The sequence below is a fragment of the Mixophyes fleayi genome, chromosome 1 (genome assembly GCF_038048845.1).
Source record: "Mixophyes fleayi isolate aMixFle1 chromosome 1, aMixFle1.hap1, whole genome shotgun sequence".
Classification (NCBI taxonomy): domain Eukaryota; kingdom Metazoa; phylum Chordata; class Amphibia; order Anura; family Limnodynastidae; genus Mixophyes; species Mixophyes fleayi.
The window spans coordinates 332,003,919-332,022,469 of NC_134402.1; the positions used below are offsets into that span (position 1 = coordinate 332,003,919).

The window sequence follows — 18,551 nt, forward strand, 5'->3', positions numbered from 1 at the left end:
ATACAACATTATACTGATATTGTTCTAGGGCTAAAAGTGGGAGACATTCCTGTAACCAGCAATAATGCATAATTAGCTAACCAACAGCAGCTAAAAAGTATTTAATGTACACCATTAAGTTATGATAAATCTATGTGCTGCAGAGAGATCAAATATAGTGTTCAATTATCAATACTGAACTTAGGTATAACTTTCACACTGACTCACAGCAACCAGACAATTGATTTCATTGTCTAACTTGGACCAGAAACATAAAAGCTAAATGTAATGTTGGTAAATAAGCCATACAGTCTTAGGCTAGGGACACACTAGTGTTTTCAGCAGATTATCAGGCCAATCAGATGATAAACGACTGATTGGCCCGATATCACAGTAGGGTGTACCCTGGAACAAAGAACGATTATCACTCCAAAGATCATATCGTTGAATAAGATTTGTAAACTGAAGTAAAAATCTACTTCAACGGTGGAACAAAGTTGTTCCATTTCTGCAGTGTGTATGCACTCTGCAGAATTGGAACGACAATTTAGCTATCAGTGTGCTGTCACTAAGAGAACAGGCAGAGAGGAGATCATGAGTAGCACCCAATGGTTAGGGCAGATGAAGAGCGCAGATCTGAAGCTATCCATGTATAGTGTGTACCCATGAATTGGCATGCGGATTGGGACTATTGGATTTAGACTATTGGACAAAGTTAATCTTGTGGCTGGATGTGTTTAGATAGTTTTTTTAAAAAGTTATTTTTGTGATCTGGACTAGGTACGTTTTTCCCCTCATTTTATACGTGTGGTCAAAAGACGGACCGTAGTCTTTTCTGTATCATTTTTTTGTTTGTTTTTACCATGGTCCTGTCCATAATAAACCATTATTTTACAACACATTGTTGGCTTACTCAATGGGAAGTATTAGCTTAACTGTCCTAGAGAAGACTGTTGAAGTGGTTTACAAAATCTTTTACGTCTACATACATTTTTTTTTTTACTTTCTAATTTGCTAATGCAAATGAATTTTAAATAAAAAAAAACAAAAAACACAATCTTCATTAACATGTACAATGAAAAAAGTCATATTTGGTGATCAAATTTATTGGTTACTTATACTTTTAAATGACGTACTCTTTACACATCAGACTGCAAATCTAGACATTTTACATTCAATAGAAGTTCCCCTGAATCTAAAAATCTGAACGGAAACATTTTAACAGTTTTGTTGTGTTGGACTCTTGAGGGGGTAAATGTTTGGATCATGATTATAGAACAGACTTCAAGATAGAGACATTTACATCTTTCTGTAATACGGAGAAATAGAAAATAGGCAATTTACTGCAGCAAAATAGGTATAATCTGAGGCCAAACATTAGCTCTTACTGGATGAAGGGGAACTACTGCTAGAGGCAGATTGTTAAGAGTGAATACAGAGAGGGAAAAGGCAAGTGTGAACCCAGACTAGAGGACTTAAGAACATCGGTTAAGGTTGCAGTTCTATCGGAACATTTTGTAAAAAAATCTTCTCTGTCATTCTTCCATTTCAATGTAATAAGCATAGCAAGTACTAAGCATTTAACATGCTCCATTAAAAAAAAAAAGCAAAAAAAACAAACAAACTGAGGATACCTATTGCAGAAGTATCTACAATTGAACTGTATTACATTATTTAAACATCCTTTCACTCCTTTATTTCTAAAACCTAAATAACTTTTCGTTCTATATATATTACTTTAAATTAGATGTGCATTTGAACAGTTTGAACATAAAACACCTGACTCAAGCATAAATAATGTAAAAAGAAACAGTTTGCATAGATTCCAAACTGCAACTTCTGAAACGAGCAACTTCTTCCGTTCAATTTTGTGCACACGATCCATCTACCAGAAGCGTATTTATAAGTCGCAAACAAGAGACATCCAGCCTAAGGGCTTTGTCCAACTTCGTATTTTCTCATTGCGTTCCACGTAGAACATGCTGCTAGGAAAAGTAGGCAGTTTATCAGTAACCTACATGCCACGTATATTTCATAGCTGTCTGTGCACTCAAAGGATATATTTAACATTGTAGAGTTCCGTTTGGAAAGCAATGAGGGAAGAGTCATTGGGATCCCCCCTCCCTAAAGCACAGAGGGGCGTTGATGGCATTTTTTTCATAAGCCAATAAGAATAGGATTAGTTCCAACTTCACAATAGTCACAAAATATGTAATCTGTTAACTCATTTTATGCTACAATTCAGTGCACCAGAAATATAAAGTTGTTAAAAAAAAAAAAAAAAAAATCACTATGAAGGCTGCGTAGGCAGCCATATTGGTTCTGGGCTGACCCATAACTCACAAGAATGCAGCATATTAGCTCAATAAGACACCTGTACCTCATGAATATTTGGTCATGAAGCAGCTCATTGACTGCATTATCGGGAATATTGGATCGGCTCACAAAATGACCACTTCCATTGCGTGCAGTGGACAGGAGCATTTTAATTATAATTTTAGGTTTAAATAGAAGTAAAAAAAAAATATATCTGTATGACGTTAAAGTGGAACAAGTTTTGCAAAAAACGGTCTGTATATCTGGAGCCCATACCTAACAATCCTAGCGACATTCAATAGGGTTTGTAAACAACTTAAATACAGTACACGTTCTTCTTTACATTTTTTGCTCATGTCAGGTACAGTACACTTAAGAAGTTAATGCTCAGGTAGTGTTTATATAGCTATAAAATGTACAGGTATATAAACACGGGTGTAAATGACAAAATTCTGCATGCGGTTTGGTCATGTCCATCTTCATTCGTCATTGGCAGCACTTGTTCCTCTCACTTGACCTTGGTTGCGTAGCTAAATCAAAGAGAGAAATACAATAATTAAACACAAGACCATGAATCAGGTTGGTAAACAATAGAGCTCTAAAATATCCATATAAAAAGTAGTTCTAAGCCAGTGGTCAGGGAACAGGGGTAAATTACCCCAAATGGTGTAAAAATGAAATTCCTGGGGGTAATGCTGCCAATTCATATGCTGTCAGTTGGATTGTAGACCCCTTTAAATGTGAAATTGCTGTTGTACCAGAAGAGCCTCAAGGGTTGGCAGAGGCACTTCTTAAGCTTCGATGCAATAATGAAGCACGTATTGCATTTGAAAACAAAGCAGATCTGTCATATTTTTGGGTGTCAACAGCTGCAAAGGCATTCAAATTGCACATGAGGAGGCAGTCAAAAAGTTGCTGCCTTTTGCAACAACCTACCTACCGAACAAGGATTTTCCACTCTAACAAACATAAAAACAAATCAGAGAAATCGACTGGACGCTGAAGACCAAAATTGCTCCGACATCAAAATGCCCCTTTCTCCAAAACCTGAAGTTTTGAAGTTGAAGCTTTCAAAGACATTTTGAATAGATTCAATAAAATTTTGAATTCTAATAATTAATAATATGATTTCCTTTCTTTCAAATCAAGGGGGTAACGTCGGCGTATCTAAATATATTTGGGGGTAAAAGGTAAAAAGTTCCCTGACCCCTGTTCTAAGCTATGAATAGAAAAAAACAATACATGATTATATGTATAACAGTTAGTTAAAATAACAGCATTGAAAGTTGATTTTGAATCATTCACTCTTCTCTCTCTATAACACAGTCCTATTACTAAATGAACACTTTCTTTTATTTACATAAAAATGATAAAACAACCAAATGCCAGTTTAACAACAGTGCAAAATATAATTTGTGCAACCACATTGAAAAGAATCATCAGACAAGTTATATTCAATTTACGGAAAAGGACTACAATACTAGTCCGGAAAAGTAATATCTAGTTTATACTGTTGTGGGCTACTGCTAACTTTCGTCTCATTCACACACAGCAAGCCAATAGGTAAGGTGAAGAGAATAGAAGAGGGCAGGTTAAAGCAAGTTTTGAAATTACACAGAAATGCACAGCCCATAGGAAGACGACACACGACTCAAAGTGCACCAGAGCTTTTAGTGTTATTTGAAGTATAGGCCCATCACCTGATTATTTGCCTGCTACTTACACACCTCAATACTGCCCCTGAAACTAGGGTTGACTTGCTTAGGAGTCTGCTGCAGATGTGCCTCGGACAGCACCTTTCTTGCGTATCTAAATGTAAAAGGACATTGAAAGCAACTAAAGAAAATAATGTAAATCATTGCAACATAAAAGGGTTAATGGTGTCGCTGATGTATGGAGCAGCTTCCTTACAGCAAAACTGTAAGCGTTACATACAAAGTATATACAGTAAATCTATATTCCTTTACGAATATCACACTTCGTTAAATTATACATAGCTGTTCATTGCCTGGTCAAAGTGTATGTGTAATGGCTTATGTGGTAGCTTGCAACGTTTCCTATCAAATGTTTTATATGTACCTAGATGCCATTTTATTAACAAATAGTGATGACATTTATGCTAATTTTAAAGATATTTGATAGGTTAATTATTGACATTCACTGCATGAACTTGTGTAAGGCCTAAATGTATAATTGGTAGACATAAATATACCTCATAGCTGGCTGCATAATACACAATACTTCTATTACAGAAATATATAGAAACTGCTCATCAATACAATCGTACATATTATATATTTCAATACTTTTAAGGCAATTTTCAGAGTAATTTCAAAACCTTTGTATACAACGAAGCAGTACTGTATTTGCTTATATAATGCACATTGCATAAAATGCCATTCTCTTTTCATGAAAAAAAAAAAATATAATTCACTGGTCTAGGATAATGATACCATTTATGGAGTACAATGCATATTTATGCAATGCAACAATTGACTTGGGGTAAGAAATTCTTACTGCTTCTAATTCTTTCTGTGTTTCATCCTCCATTCGTCTTATGTCTTCCATAGTTAGGTCAATCCATTTGTCAATCCAGCAGAACAACTGGCGGTGAAAGTTTGTGAATATTCGTTTTTCTTGCTTAAACAAATCAAAACACACACAAAAAAAAAAAAAGGAGGTGAGTAACTTCAAGGTATTATTCACTATATACTATATTGTACTGAGCATGTCACCAAAAAGACCTTTTACAAGGTATTCTTATAGTACATACACAAGGGGCCTGATTCATTAAGGTACGTAAGGCAAAAAATGAGTGTTTTCTACTGGACAAAACAATGTTACACTGCAAGGAGTTCAAATTAGTTTATTATTTTGCACATAAGATAAATATTAGCTGCTTTTTCATGTAGCACACAAATACGTTATAGCTTTATTTTTACACTGAAATTTAAAGTTGATCTAGAACATGTAGCGGCACAGTGGCTAAGTGGTTAACACTTCTGCCTCACAGCGCTGAGGTCATGAGTTCAATTCCTGACCATGGCCTTATCTGTGTGGAGTTTGTATGTTCTCCCCGTGTTTGCGTGGGTTTCCTCCGGGTGCTCCGGTTTCCTCCCACACTCCAAAAACATACTAGTAGGTTAATTGGCTGCTATCAAAATTGACCCTAGTCGCTCTCTCTCTGTCTGTCTGTCTGTGTGTATGTTAGGGAATTTAGATTGTAAGCTCTAATGGGGCAGGGACTGATGTGAATGAGTTCTCTGTACAGCGCTGCGGAATCAGTGGCGCTATATAAATAGATGGTGATGGTGATGATGATGGTGATGATGATGCTATCACATTTTAAATTTACCTCCCCCTCCAATGCAACATGGTTTTGCCAAGGTGCAAAGTTACTAATTTTTTTTGCTTTACTTTCCTAAATGAATCAGGCCAAATGTGTTTAATTCCTTTTCAGCGAGGAACAGAGCTCTTCAGTTTGATTCATGCTAAGCAATAAGACACATTGGCTTATTTTACAACAGAAGAAATTAACTCCTGTACCAGATGGTTGATAAATAAAAGAACACCTACACTGAACTTCCCCAGTATAGCTTTTAACAAGTGAAGAATGCCCTTACTTCACCACCAGCTACAAACTTCCACCAATGTGACGGTTAACGTCTAAAGCACCCATTATGTTATTCATCAAGGTAGATATGCTATCTAACACGGATAAGAAATGCATAGGTGACCTAACAGACATACATTAAAGGTGCTATTCAGTCAAAATATTACTTTTACCAATATTCAGTGTGAGAGTGACAAACCCCTGCGTTTAAATGACAAAGTACACTTGCCCTCCTTCGGTCGTTAACCCCTTCCAAACCGATGACTTCAAACTACATCAGTTTCAGTCATTTTTATGTTAAATGTCTTAATATATCCAAGCACATTTTTTTTTAATGTTTTTAGGTACACAAGTTTTTCTTTTTTTTTTTTTTTAGTAACATATGGAAAAGGACAGCTCTGTATTTTACAGACAACAGCTAGGGAAAACATGCAAAATTACACTATCCCATAATTGTTTACACAGTTCCTTTAACATACTTGTAGCAGTCCTAAAAAGTTTTATTCATCTAATTCTCCCAAGTACAGCGATACCAAATATGTACTTTTTACTTCAGGTCTTGGGTCTGTTTCACTATACCAAGGAGATATTCCCAGGTGATCCTCACATTGTAATGTCATTGGAACTGCCCGTCACTGGTGCGCTGAACAAACGTCCACAGCTGAATGCAGCCTGAACAGGCTACAGGGCCAGGAATTAAATTTGCCCCTGACAGGGCTCCACAAAAGCACAATATCTGCATTGCTAGAATGAAGCCTGTAAAACTCAGCGCACAATACCCAAATATGACGTTTATTCCCATTACACACAAACACATATACTTAGATACATCTTTTTATTTTCCAGGACTACTTTAAAAGGATTTTGCTCATTTTAAACAGTCACCACTTTTTCCTGATTCTGACCTTGCAGGATAACCCCACCCTTTCAAGCACCTGTTATGGCCTATATATTGATTTGAGCAGCTTCCACTTTTGTATTTGTCTGAGAGGCATGTTGGTGTCAGTAGCTGAGAGGGAGTACTGGCACTGAATTGCTGTTTGGAGGCTTCTGGGGTACCTCTCTGGTAAGTTGGCTCTCAATTTAAAAACAGATATGTATGGCCCAAATATATGGGACTCTCATTGTTTAGAGTAGGACCATCCTATTAGCAAAAGCGCCTTGGCGTGGCGGATGGCTTAAACATACATTTGCAAATGTGTGCAACAAAGACTTTTGCATTTTTATCTACAGTAGAAATGGCAGATCTGTTGCTGGCTATAGCAGTGTGCTGGGGGAAAAATGTTGTGTGTATGTTCCTTGCAGGATAACCCCACCCTTTCAAGCACCTGTTATGGCCTGGATCTGTAATAAACATTTATCTAAACCAGTTAATCCAAAAAACTGGACTCTTGACTTTGGCCGTGACTCACAATATCTTTTGGTGAAAATGGTCATATTACAAATATGTTATGCGCTTATCAATGAAGGGTTAATTTCCAGGGGTAGTCCATGAAAGATTTTATCCTCCAGCTGCACAGTGTCTTATTTGTATGCTAGATCAAATGGCACGGTCTGTCTTTATTTCACCTGCATTAATTAAATATTGAATATTGTCTAAAATAAGTGTTCAATGTGCATGTGTGTACAGAACCCGTTCACCAGCTGTAAAGGGTCCCAATAATTATTTTAAAATGCTGCAAGATCACACAGGCCTACACATATTGTATAGTTATCAGTCTAATATAACTTTATAGGAGCGCTTACAAACTCATTGGGAACACCAGATGTACACATACCTGCCCATTCCGAGATCCTTACCTTTTGAATAAAATTTTCTATTTTGTTTTGAAGTCCCCACCATCTAAACTTAATGGTTACTAGTTTGTAAGCACACATGCGTGGGCAGCCCTCAGAGTTTGCCAATTCTTTCTATAAAAAAGTGAAATAAAACACACGTTACTTGATTTTTAATTCTATGAAAATACAGTGCGGCAGTTTCATTAAGACTGATGTTATACAAACAGACTATTAAAAGCAAATGTTATTTCTGCTATGGGTTACTGCCCTCTGGTATATGACCACAACCAGATAAAATGATCGTTATGAAGACACTTTTCACAAACCAATGCAAGCAAATCTCACTACAAAGGCAGCAATAACATCAAATGTGCTTTTAGAAATCTAACAATGGAAACAAAGGGTTGTACCATAACCGTCAGCGGAGTTTGTTGTTAAAGGTGTAAAACTGCTTCTCTGCCATCGATCCCTGGATGTCCCAGAACGACCTGAAGCTTAAAATGGAACTAATCATCTCCCCCGTTCTGTTATAACCCCTCCGCCTAATCTCCTCAACAGCTGACAATATCACCCTTTCCCCTGTTCCCCAAGCTCGTTGCCTTGGTGTCCATCTGGACTCTGCCCTCAGGTTCATACATCTAGTACCTAGTGCTGTCTTGTCACTTCCATCTTTGAAACAGTCTCAGAATATGAATCATTCTTATGCAAAATATTATGAAAACCCTTATCCATCCTCCCATGATCTCCTGCCTTAACCACTGCAACTTCCAACCACATGACCTTGTCCTCACCTGTCTTTCTCCTCTACAATCCATCCTATATGCCCTGGAGAGGCTGTGCTACCTTTCCCGCCACTTCACATACATTGCACTAAATCTCTACGCTGGCTGCCTATTTCCTCCAGAAGCCAATACAAGCTTCTCATCAACTATCTTTCATAGAACTCTGACCTCATCATGAGAAACACTCCCTTTCACCCTCTGCAATCTGCCTCTGACATACACCTCTCCTCCTACTCTATGGTAATCACCTCCCCTTCCTGCCTCTAAGATCTCTCTCGTAGTGCTCTCCACTTATGGAACTCCCTACCTTTCCTGACCAGACTCTCCCCCAACTTCCAGTCTTTCATACACTGGTTCTCAAAACTTCACTATAGCCTATCATATACCCAGCTGATACAACTTCCTCTGCATGTTCTACAAGCTCCAGTCCCATGACCGCTCCTTTTTCAGCAGAACTCTCAACATTGCTCTCTCCCTCTAGACTGTAAACTCTCAGATGCAGGACCTTCTCTCTCTAACCTTTTGTTTCACATCTGCACCTCTTCCAACCTCATCCGTACTTGCTCTCTTTCTATGTGGGACTCTATTTTGTATAACATGTAACACTGATTGTCCAGTTAGGTGCAGGGTGGGTTCAGTTCACAAAATTAGTATATTGAGAGTTACAGGGATTAGCTGGATACAAAATTCACCAGAGCAAAGCAAACAATACTACAGAAAGGAAGAGCCTATTTTTAGGTCCAAACAGGAATCAAGATAGATTATTGTGAGGTAATACTGGCCATATTGGTCAAGGGCACGTGTAGCCTCTAGTGGAATTGACAGCGTTTATTCCTGACATGCACGCTCCCTGAAATGCCTGATCAATCATTCATGTTTCTCCTGGAGAAGCAAGAGGGTTTGGAATTTCAGATCACCAATCTATCTATATGTCTACAAACAAGCTCTCAAATAGTATTACTTTAAGTAAACCATTGAAATAGGTGGCAAGTTTATTTCAGCTATTTCTGTGGAAGCTATGTACAGTACATGATTAGCTTACTAAACCTGGGGCAGTAATTTAGAGTGCTTGCAGCAACAATGCAATGATTGTGTTCCTAGACAGTGCTCTTGTTAATAGACCTATCAGCATCAGCATTTGTGTTTAGTAAGAGAAGCTGTGCGACATTACAGTGTAAATTAGTGGCCATTTTACCATTTACATTATAGTTAAAATTCCATAATTACCAACTCCAGCCACTTTATTACAAGTGCCTCTGACCAATGGCGTCTGTACAAGTTCAGCTGGGACATTACATGCATTCAATAACTAAGTTCCTCCAATCACACACACACACTCAGTGAGGCGGAGCGTTAAGAGGCATGTGTGCAGAGTTCCAATTGGAGTAGCTCCGCACATGTACTTACAGTGCTGGGAAGGTGCAGTGCATGTACAGCCCCAGCAGAAAGTAAGAGGATGGAGCAGGAGGTGTGTACCCTACATGTCCCTCCCATGGTGGAGGAAACCTGTATAATGTGCAGCCTGAGCAGAGGCTGTATATGTGACGGTTACTAGGGTGGTCTCCTGTATTGCAGCAGCACGGTGACTTAGTGGTTAGCACTTCTGCCTCTCAGCACTGGGGTCATGAGATCAATTCCTGACCATTGCCTTATCTGTGTGGAGTTTGTATGTTCTCCCCATGTTTGCGTGGGCTTCCTCCCACACTCCAAAAACATACTAGTAGGTTAATTGGCCGATATTAAAATTGATCCTATTCTGTGTGTCGGTCTTCTGTGTTAGGGAATTTAGATTTTAAGCTCCAATGGGGCAGGGACTGATGTAAGCGAGTTCTCTGTACAGCCTGCGGAATTAGTGGCGCTATATAAATAAATGATGATGTATCACTAGTACTGGGCAAATTATTATGCATAAGACTATAAAATAAAAATATACCTGCTTCGTCTTACTTGTAATATATCCCTATTATTTCTCCTTGAGGATGCAGTGTACAGTCTCCTGTCTGTACTGACATAACTTACTCCACACTAATTTAATCAACAACATTTCTAAGTGCGATCTTCTGTCTATATTGATTGCCAAAATCTATATAAACAGGACACTGCATATAAATGTTTTCATAGTCCAAAAAATAACATAACTTCCGATAAGAAGCCAATTCTGGGGTCTGTCCTGCTCAACCAGGAACTTGAGGAAAAGTCTGGAAGCACTTGCCATTCTTCCATTTTCTTAAATGCTGCACGAAACAATTAGCAGTGCATGCATTATATAAGGCAAGGATATGGAGGTGGTTGGAGGTAGCAGATACCTATGCCCTCCATGATGCTGGCCACACCCACTCAGGCGGCACGGTACTGCTTGCAGTAGGCCATACATAATTTTCAGCTCCATGCCCATGTGGCCCTGTGTATGGTTAACCACACGTGCTCCTTTGTTTATCTATGGAAGTGTGGCACACTTAGGTGCAAAAGCTGCACTCCACATGCCGAGTGACAGGACTTTGATCGCCCTGCTAAGAGCAGACATGCTCTGTGTTTTGGTCATTATTGGATGATGCTGATTAGTGTCGTGGATGCATCCTTTGAATGGTTTTAATGAAGGAACATACGGAACTTCTAATAAGGCCACATCGAATGACTTGTAATGGTCATGTGGTGCAGGTCCCATAAGAAATAAATCTACATACACCAAAGGTAATTGGGGAAGGACCGACAGTGGATCATGTAAAGCAGTAATAAAAATTACAAAATATTTTTGTATACCTTTAATACAAATATTACAGTACGTTTAGTCCCACAAATGATTCCAAACATACAGATCCAAAAGTATTTTTTATCCAAATAATTTGCACTCCGTTCACTATTTACAGTTCATGAAAGCATGGGCAAGGGGGTATTTCTAAAAAGGGCAAATATGTCGCAGTTTTACTTAATACTATACAGACAGCCAATTATGTCCAAAACTTTTGCATTTGGTTAGAGAAATAGTCAATTACCATTTCATAATTGCACTTACACATGTAAGACATATATTCAATGTAATTACCTTCCAGTTAGGTCCAAGAGGCCCTCGTTTTGTTTTATTAGACTCAAATATTGCTGGATCTTCATCAGCTTTGTAATCCTACAAAACAAAACAGTGTTGTATAGTGAGTGCAAGTTTCACTATAAGATAAAAAGCAAAAAAACACAAAAAAAAAAAAACCAATACTATATCTCGCTGCTATAAGTAAAGGGACACCAACTAAAATGGTTTTTAGGGTATTCATAGGGATAATTTCAATTACCATGCACCTTGCTTAGTAAGAGCACAACATTTTGAACTAAAATATGAGCACCCAATTCAAATTAAGAGCCAAATCCTATACCTTGCTGAACTCCGGATTTTATGCATAAAGTACAACACAAAGCCCGGTAAAAATATAAACATGGTTATATTGAAATGCTGCAAAAAATAGTTACTGTTATATACCCGATTTTTTATTTTTATTTTTAACTGCTTTTAGTCAGAGAAAATAAAAAAAAAATATTCACAAACTAAAACTTTATTTTTTAAGGAATTTAGTTGGCCGTTTTTAGGTAGATCTATTATTAATAACAAATATAAATAATAATAATATCATAATCATCCTTTTTATTAGGCGCCAGAAGATTTCCACAGCGCCGTACACAATACAAACTATATAGGGTGAAACAGTACAGAACAATAAACAAATAATAGCAAAACTTCAGAAACTCCAGGCATGCCTACTGTGGTGAAGTTGGAGCAGTAGTAGAGGTTCTAGAGACAGGAGGGAAAAGGGCCCTGCTCATAAGAGCTTACATCCTAAGACAGAGTAAGCAGACATCAGGCACAGAAGGGAGTCGGTTAAGGGGATATAGCAGCGGAGGAGTGATAAAGGGGGCCGGGAGGAGAGAGGAGATAAGCACAAGTGGGTAGATTGAGAAAGGGTTATGTGGATGGCTTTAAGGAACAGGTGAGTTTAATGTGCCAGTCTGAAGGAGCACAAGTTAGGGGACAGATGGATGGAGTGAGGGAGGGAGGTCATTCCAGTGAAGGGGGGCAGCACGGGAGAAATCTTGGATTCTGGAGTGGGATGAGGTGATCAGAATGGAGGAGAGGCCACGTTCATTGGTCAAGCGCAGGGAGCGGGAGGATGTGTGAATGGAAAGGATCTAGATGTAAACTTTAGTACATATATATGATTTTAGGTTCACTTTAAAAAAAAAGTGATTGATACGCAAAATTGGTGAGTGTTCATACACCGTATGAATAATTGAGGACCTGGACACTAAGAGGGGAATTCAATTGGCCGCATTACTGTAAAAAGTAATGCATCCTGTGCACTATTACCGCGTAATTACTGTTAATACGTTAAAATTCAATGCAGACTCATGGAGCCGCGAGCAGAAAGCAGGGTTAAAATTACCGTATTAAAAGTAATAGATTTAGTGCCGTGTTACTCGTGGCAGAATTGAACTCCCCCTAAGGGATAGATTCAATTCCCTGCGTTGTTCTTTAGTAATAGCCTTACTATGGTAATAGCTGCGCATTATTACCATTACTACGGTAATTTCCCAGCTGATATTTGCTTGCAGTTCTGTGATATAAAGAACAGCACAGGGAATTAAACCTACCCCAAAGTATCAGTTCTGGTGTAGTTTGCAGAGAGGAAAGAGAGCTATAGTAAGCAGTGAGCTTGTGTGTGGACACCTCCCAACATGCAAATCCCCCATATTCCTGCATATCCTGTAAATCCAAATATAGACTTTTTATTTTTACCCAGATGCATTTTATACTGCTGTTTATTACATATAGCCTACAGCAGCTTATGGCCATCTTTATGACCAGCAATATATAGTTGCAAAACACACTCATCTATTTAAAGCCTCAATACTGGAAGCCTACTAAAAACGTCAATACTTTACAGGTTTTTGGGACTTACTTTTAATATGGTTATAGCCAAAGCTTGAAATGCAACACTCCTGACCCACATACTTCATACATAGCTTGCCTGCATATTCAGATATAACATCCAGACCACAGTATAAAGGTTAAATGATTCATTTAAAGTTCTGCCATTGTAATGGTAAAAACCACTATTTCAGAAGAGAGGACTCCACATGTGACCTCTTATTTCATATTAGACCACTGCTGTCAAACATAACTGCAAAATGTAAAGGCATGCAAATCTGCAGTAGATACACTCCTATTTCCCCCTCACCGGAAGGCTAGGCTTTAAACAGAACAAGTCTAGGTAGTGAATCATGTAAGTGAAAGCAGCACTTGCTATGCACAAGCTTAAAGTACATGAGGACAATTACTACCGGGTAGTCCTTAGGTGTAATCACTAGTTCCTTGAGTAGCCTTAGGAAGGAGCAACCCGAAACACATAGCAAGCAAATTTCACAGGTTAACTCACTACACGCTTTACTTTCCTGTCACCCTGTAAGTGCATTTTTATCTTACGATTCAAAGTTTGTGAAGACGCGGAATCTATGGAAGATTTTCTTCCGTTTTGAGCACTCTTCTTGTATACACGCATCACATCTTCAGTGGCATTGAAAGGGTGGAAGCCAGAAACAGCTTTGCATTGTGGATTTGTGCAAATATTTGGGAGAGCGCTCCTTTTATTTATAAGATTCTGGTACCAAAAACATATAGATTAATCCCTTGGATAACCAAAGTAACAAGTTATGTCCAATTCAGACACATTGCTAAAATGGAAATAAATTGCCCTTCCAGTTATCAAGTGGCTAATTTGACAGATTAATTTTCTTTACATAAATTAAATGTACAAGTTATTACCAGCTTTATAAAAAAAAAAAATATCAAGTTAGCATCGTTATTAACTATGTGCTTAGGTTACTGCGCTCCTATCAAAAATAAAAACAAATACAATACATATGACAATTCAGCATAGAAAATACTCTGTGAGGTTCCCAATTACAGCTGCAAATGAGCAATAGTGTGGAAGGAGACAGCCTCCTGGCTGTATTAGCATGCAATCTCCTTCAGGATCCTACAGGGAGAGCGGAGCCACTGGAGGCCAGCCTTTGGCTTGTGGTTTATTTTGCTTGCCACCAGCTGTACACTTCTCATCTCATTAGTGCTGTGAACATACTCAGGGGGGATGACAGCTGTAACCCACTTGAATCTTCAGCTCTGAGGGCTTCTGGAGGCTAATTCCGCTGTGCAATTTCTGCAGCCCTTGAAGAAGCATGTCCACTACATATCACTGGGTAGTACAAACAGTTTACGCTTCTGAAGTAGGTTAAAAACGCAACAGGGCTAATGTGTCAGTTCAGATGTAAGAGCTTCTTGTCCATGTAACGCTTAATCAAAGAAAACAACTCATTTTAAGATAAGGAAAACCACAAATAAATCACATTGTTCTTGTTAGCTGAAAAACAGTGTAAGACATAAAATATGTATCATTTTTAAAATGAAAATAATAGATGAATGGTGATATATGTGTTTTTTTCTTTTATTTTCCTTGTTATCTAACAGTCGGGAAAAGGTCTCAAGTTCAACCTATTTGTTATCCTCCAGCAGTGTTGGACCTCAGGATAGCTGGGTCTTGGTTGTATTTCCTATGATATATACTATTGTACCACATGGCATAACCAGCACCAATGTTTATTAATATTTGTATAGATGGAAGCACATGTACGGTTGTGTCATCAGAAGTAATTTGTCTGGCTGATAAAATACTCAGTCAGGTACTATTACAGATACTGTCTGATGCTGGGATGAAATGCTCCATTACAAGTCTTTATACAGGAAGACAAAAACTGTCGACAAAGATTAATCTTTACTGCTACACAATAAAAGAAAACCAAGCAACGTGCTGCAGCTCACCTTCTCCCTCCAGATAATAGTGTCTCAGTCATAAAAGTTCTTGGAACCAATAAAAAGCTTCCAATCCCAAAGAGATAAAAAAAGATCTGAGGCTTAAAAACATGGCCCCTAGAGACAGAACTAAACTCCATCCTTGAATGCAAATCCCTTTACGAATATACAGTGGGCCACACATTACTACTACATGCACCACAACTGGCTTATGGGGGGCTTTCTTGACCAATAAGAAAGCGATAGTGGGGCGGTGACTAATTTTCTATGGTGTGCAATTACTGACTATCTGTACTGGTTGAGCTCCATGCCATCCTCCTGTTCAACTGGAATGCTGAATGACTGCGTCTATCTACCTTGCACACCTATGAGGGCAAATTGCTTATGTAGATATCCTAAGAGCATCAACAAGTGTTTTCTCTCAAACACAAAGAAGGGTCAACTAAAAGTGCTGGTCCCAAGATGAAAATGGCAAAAATAACTTAAACAACATATTTGACCAAGATGCCATACAGTTTGGAAGGTTTGCAGTGTATTCTGCTGTACGCAAAATAAAATAAAAGTAAAGTTATGCAAAAGCCTTACATTGCTTAAAGTAAACTAAAGTAAAAGAGCACATGTATTTGTTGCTGTGGCAGTGTAGTAAAGTAGCTGTGAGTACTCTTAGCAAATAATAGCTTTGTGTGGCTTTTTAGGTAGTGACCATGATGCATTATTTCAGAGAATACAAGCTGCATTTTGTGTACCAAACAAACAGGCAGAATAGAGATCGTAAGGAGGTATGAATACACATGGAAATTCACTAACTCTACTTTCATCCTTCAATACTTTCTCTCCCACAAAAGTGACATTTCTAAATTTCTAAGAAAGATAGCAACCCCTCTAGTCTTATGGCCAAAGGAAGTCAAGAAGAACTATGATAAGGTTTGTGAAAAACAATGTGGGAATTTGTTTATGAGAGATTTTTTAGATGTCAATGGGATATTAAGATACATAGACAATCAGTTTTGTGTAGAAGATGAAGTGGTCAGGGTTTGAGACAATTAGCGAAGATGGTACAGTTTAGAATAGCTCTTCTAAACAAAAAGCAGATTTTTGTACTCACCGTAAAAATCTATTTCTCTAATCACAGTTGGGGGGACACTGCTAACCATGGGGTATAGAGGGCGCTGTGGAGTAAAGGCACTACAAACTTGTCTAGTCTGCTCCCTCCCCAATAGTTCCCCCTCCATTTGGCTGGAAATACTTCGTTTATTTAACTAACCAAGCCACAAGAGAGGGTGAAACACAACCAAGAGAACAGTCAACAGAACTGTCAGAACCAAACAAGGGAGGGGAGCAGTGTGCCCCAACTGTGTTTAGAGAAATAGATTTTACGGTACATAATAGAGTCTTTTCTTTTGTACTAACAGTTGGGAGACACTGCTAGCCATGGGGACATTCCAAAGCGGTCCCCCAGCGGTGAGAATGCTCAGACCGTGCGGCATGTAAAAGTTTATGGCCAAAACTTGCGTCTATGCAACCAAAGACATGAAATCGGTAGAATCTGTGTAGACGGAACGTGTAGACGGAAGACCAGGTAGCTGCCCAGCACAACTGCTCGACCGCAGCTCCGTGCCTCGCTGCTCAAGAGGTACTAACCGACCTACTGGAATGGCCAGTAAGACCAACTGGAATCGGAGAACCCTGGGAGACATAAGCTTAACAAATTGCAGCCATGATCCATCTATTGTCTGTTTCGTGGCTGGCCAGCCATGCTTCCAAACATCACACAGCACCAGTAGGCTGTCAGTCTTCCGGACTGACACTGATCGATCCATATCGAGCCGCAAGGCGCGGACCACGTCCAAGAGCCGAAGAAACCCTTGACTGTTGGACTAAAGATCTCTAGGTAAAGCTTGAATGGCAACGTCCTGATGTGGAACATGGAAACAACTTTAGGCTGAAAGAAGGGCAGGGTACTGCCCTATCGTCACAAAAGGAAAGAAAAGGTAAGCGACAGGAAAGAGCTGCCATATTCGAAACTCTCCTCACTGAAGAAATGGCCAGTAAAAAGACCACCTTACCAGTGAGAATTTTAAGAGGAACAGATTCCAGTGGTTCAAAAGGGTATTTCTGCAAGACCCCGAGAACCAAATTTAGCTCCCATGGCTGCACATGGAGAACCCCCTGCAAAAAGGTTTGCACGTTTGGCAACAGAGCCAAATGCCTCCAAAAATATACTGACAACGCCGAAATCTGAACTTGAATGGAAGCCAGACGCAATTCCTTATACATCCTGAACGAAAGTTAAGAATCTAGTTATCCTAAAAGAAAAGGTAGGAACCTTTCTCTTCTCACACAAAGCAATACAAGATTTTCAGATTCTGTGATAATTACTGGAAGATGACGGTTTCCTGGCATTGATCATCATCCGGATAACCTTATCTGACAGACCTTTATTTCTTAGAATCAAGGTCTCAACTTCCAGGCCATCAAAGCCAACAGTGCCAGATCTTGGTGAAAGAACGGACCCTGGCAGAGCAGGTCTTCTCTCAGGAAGAAACCACAGTGCTTCCAATGCCATGTTGCAAAGATCTGCGTACCAGGACCTCCAAGGACAATCAGGAGCCAGCAGAATTGCTGGGACCCTTTTGCGACGTACCTATTTCAGGACCCTCGGCAGGCAACATTGGAATTGGAGGGAAGATACATCAATTTGAACCAAGGAACTGTCATGGCATCTCCCAAAAATGCCAAAGGATCCCTTGTCCTGGAACAGTACTTGTTCCCCTTCTAGTTCAACCTAGAGACAATTATGTCGAGCTTCAGTTGACCCCACCTGAGAGCAATCTGAGTGAACACTTCCGGATGGATGGACCCCTTCCCCGGATGAAGGGCATAATGACTCAAGTAGTCTGCCTCCTAATTGTTTACCCCTGTAATGAATACTGCCGAAATGACTGGAACCTGATGTTCCACTCACTTGATAATTTTGACTACCTCTTTCATAGCAAGAGAACTTCTGGTCCCTCCTTGGTGGTGGATAGAAGCCATCGCTGTGGCATTGTCTGACTAAATCCAGATGGGCCGGAACCGCAGATAAGGCTGAGCCTGACTCAAGGCATTGAAAATGGCCCTAAATTCCAGAAGATGGGTGACCGTGACTTATTGCGAGTCCAGGTTCCTTGCAATCTGAGATTGAGAGTGACTGCTCCCCAGCCCAAAAGGCCGACGTCCGTTGTCACCACAG

The 18,551-nt window shown here is 39.2% G+C and overlaps 1 protein-coding gene across 1 annotated transcript in view; it reads right to left on the reverse strand.

The window, feature by feature from the left end:
* Window positions 1-1,064: 1,064 nt before the first annotated feature.
* Window positions 1,065-18,551, reverse strand: part of PITPNB (phosphatidylinositol transfer protein beta) — a 39,109-nt gene continuing 21,622 nt past the window's right edge. The window contains exons 8-11 of the mRNA XM_075214595.1: window positions 11,513-11,590; window positions 7,709-7,819; window positions 4,813-4,935; window positions 1,065-2,825 (exon numbers count right to left, since the gene is read on the reverse strand). Coding sequence (XP_075070696.1) covers window positions 2,775-2,825; window positions 4,813-4,935; window positions 7,709-7,819; window positions 11,513-11,590 — 363 coding nt within the window. The 3' untranslated portion in view covers window positions 1,065-2,774. The remainder of the gene's footprint in view (window positions 2,826-4,812; window positions 4,936-7,708; window positions 7,820-11,512; window positions 11,591-18,551) is intronic.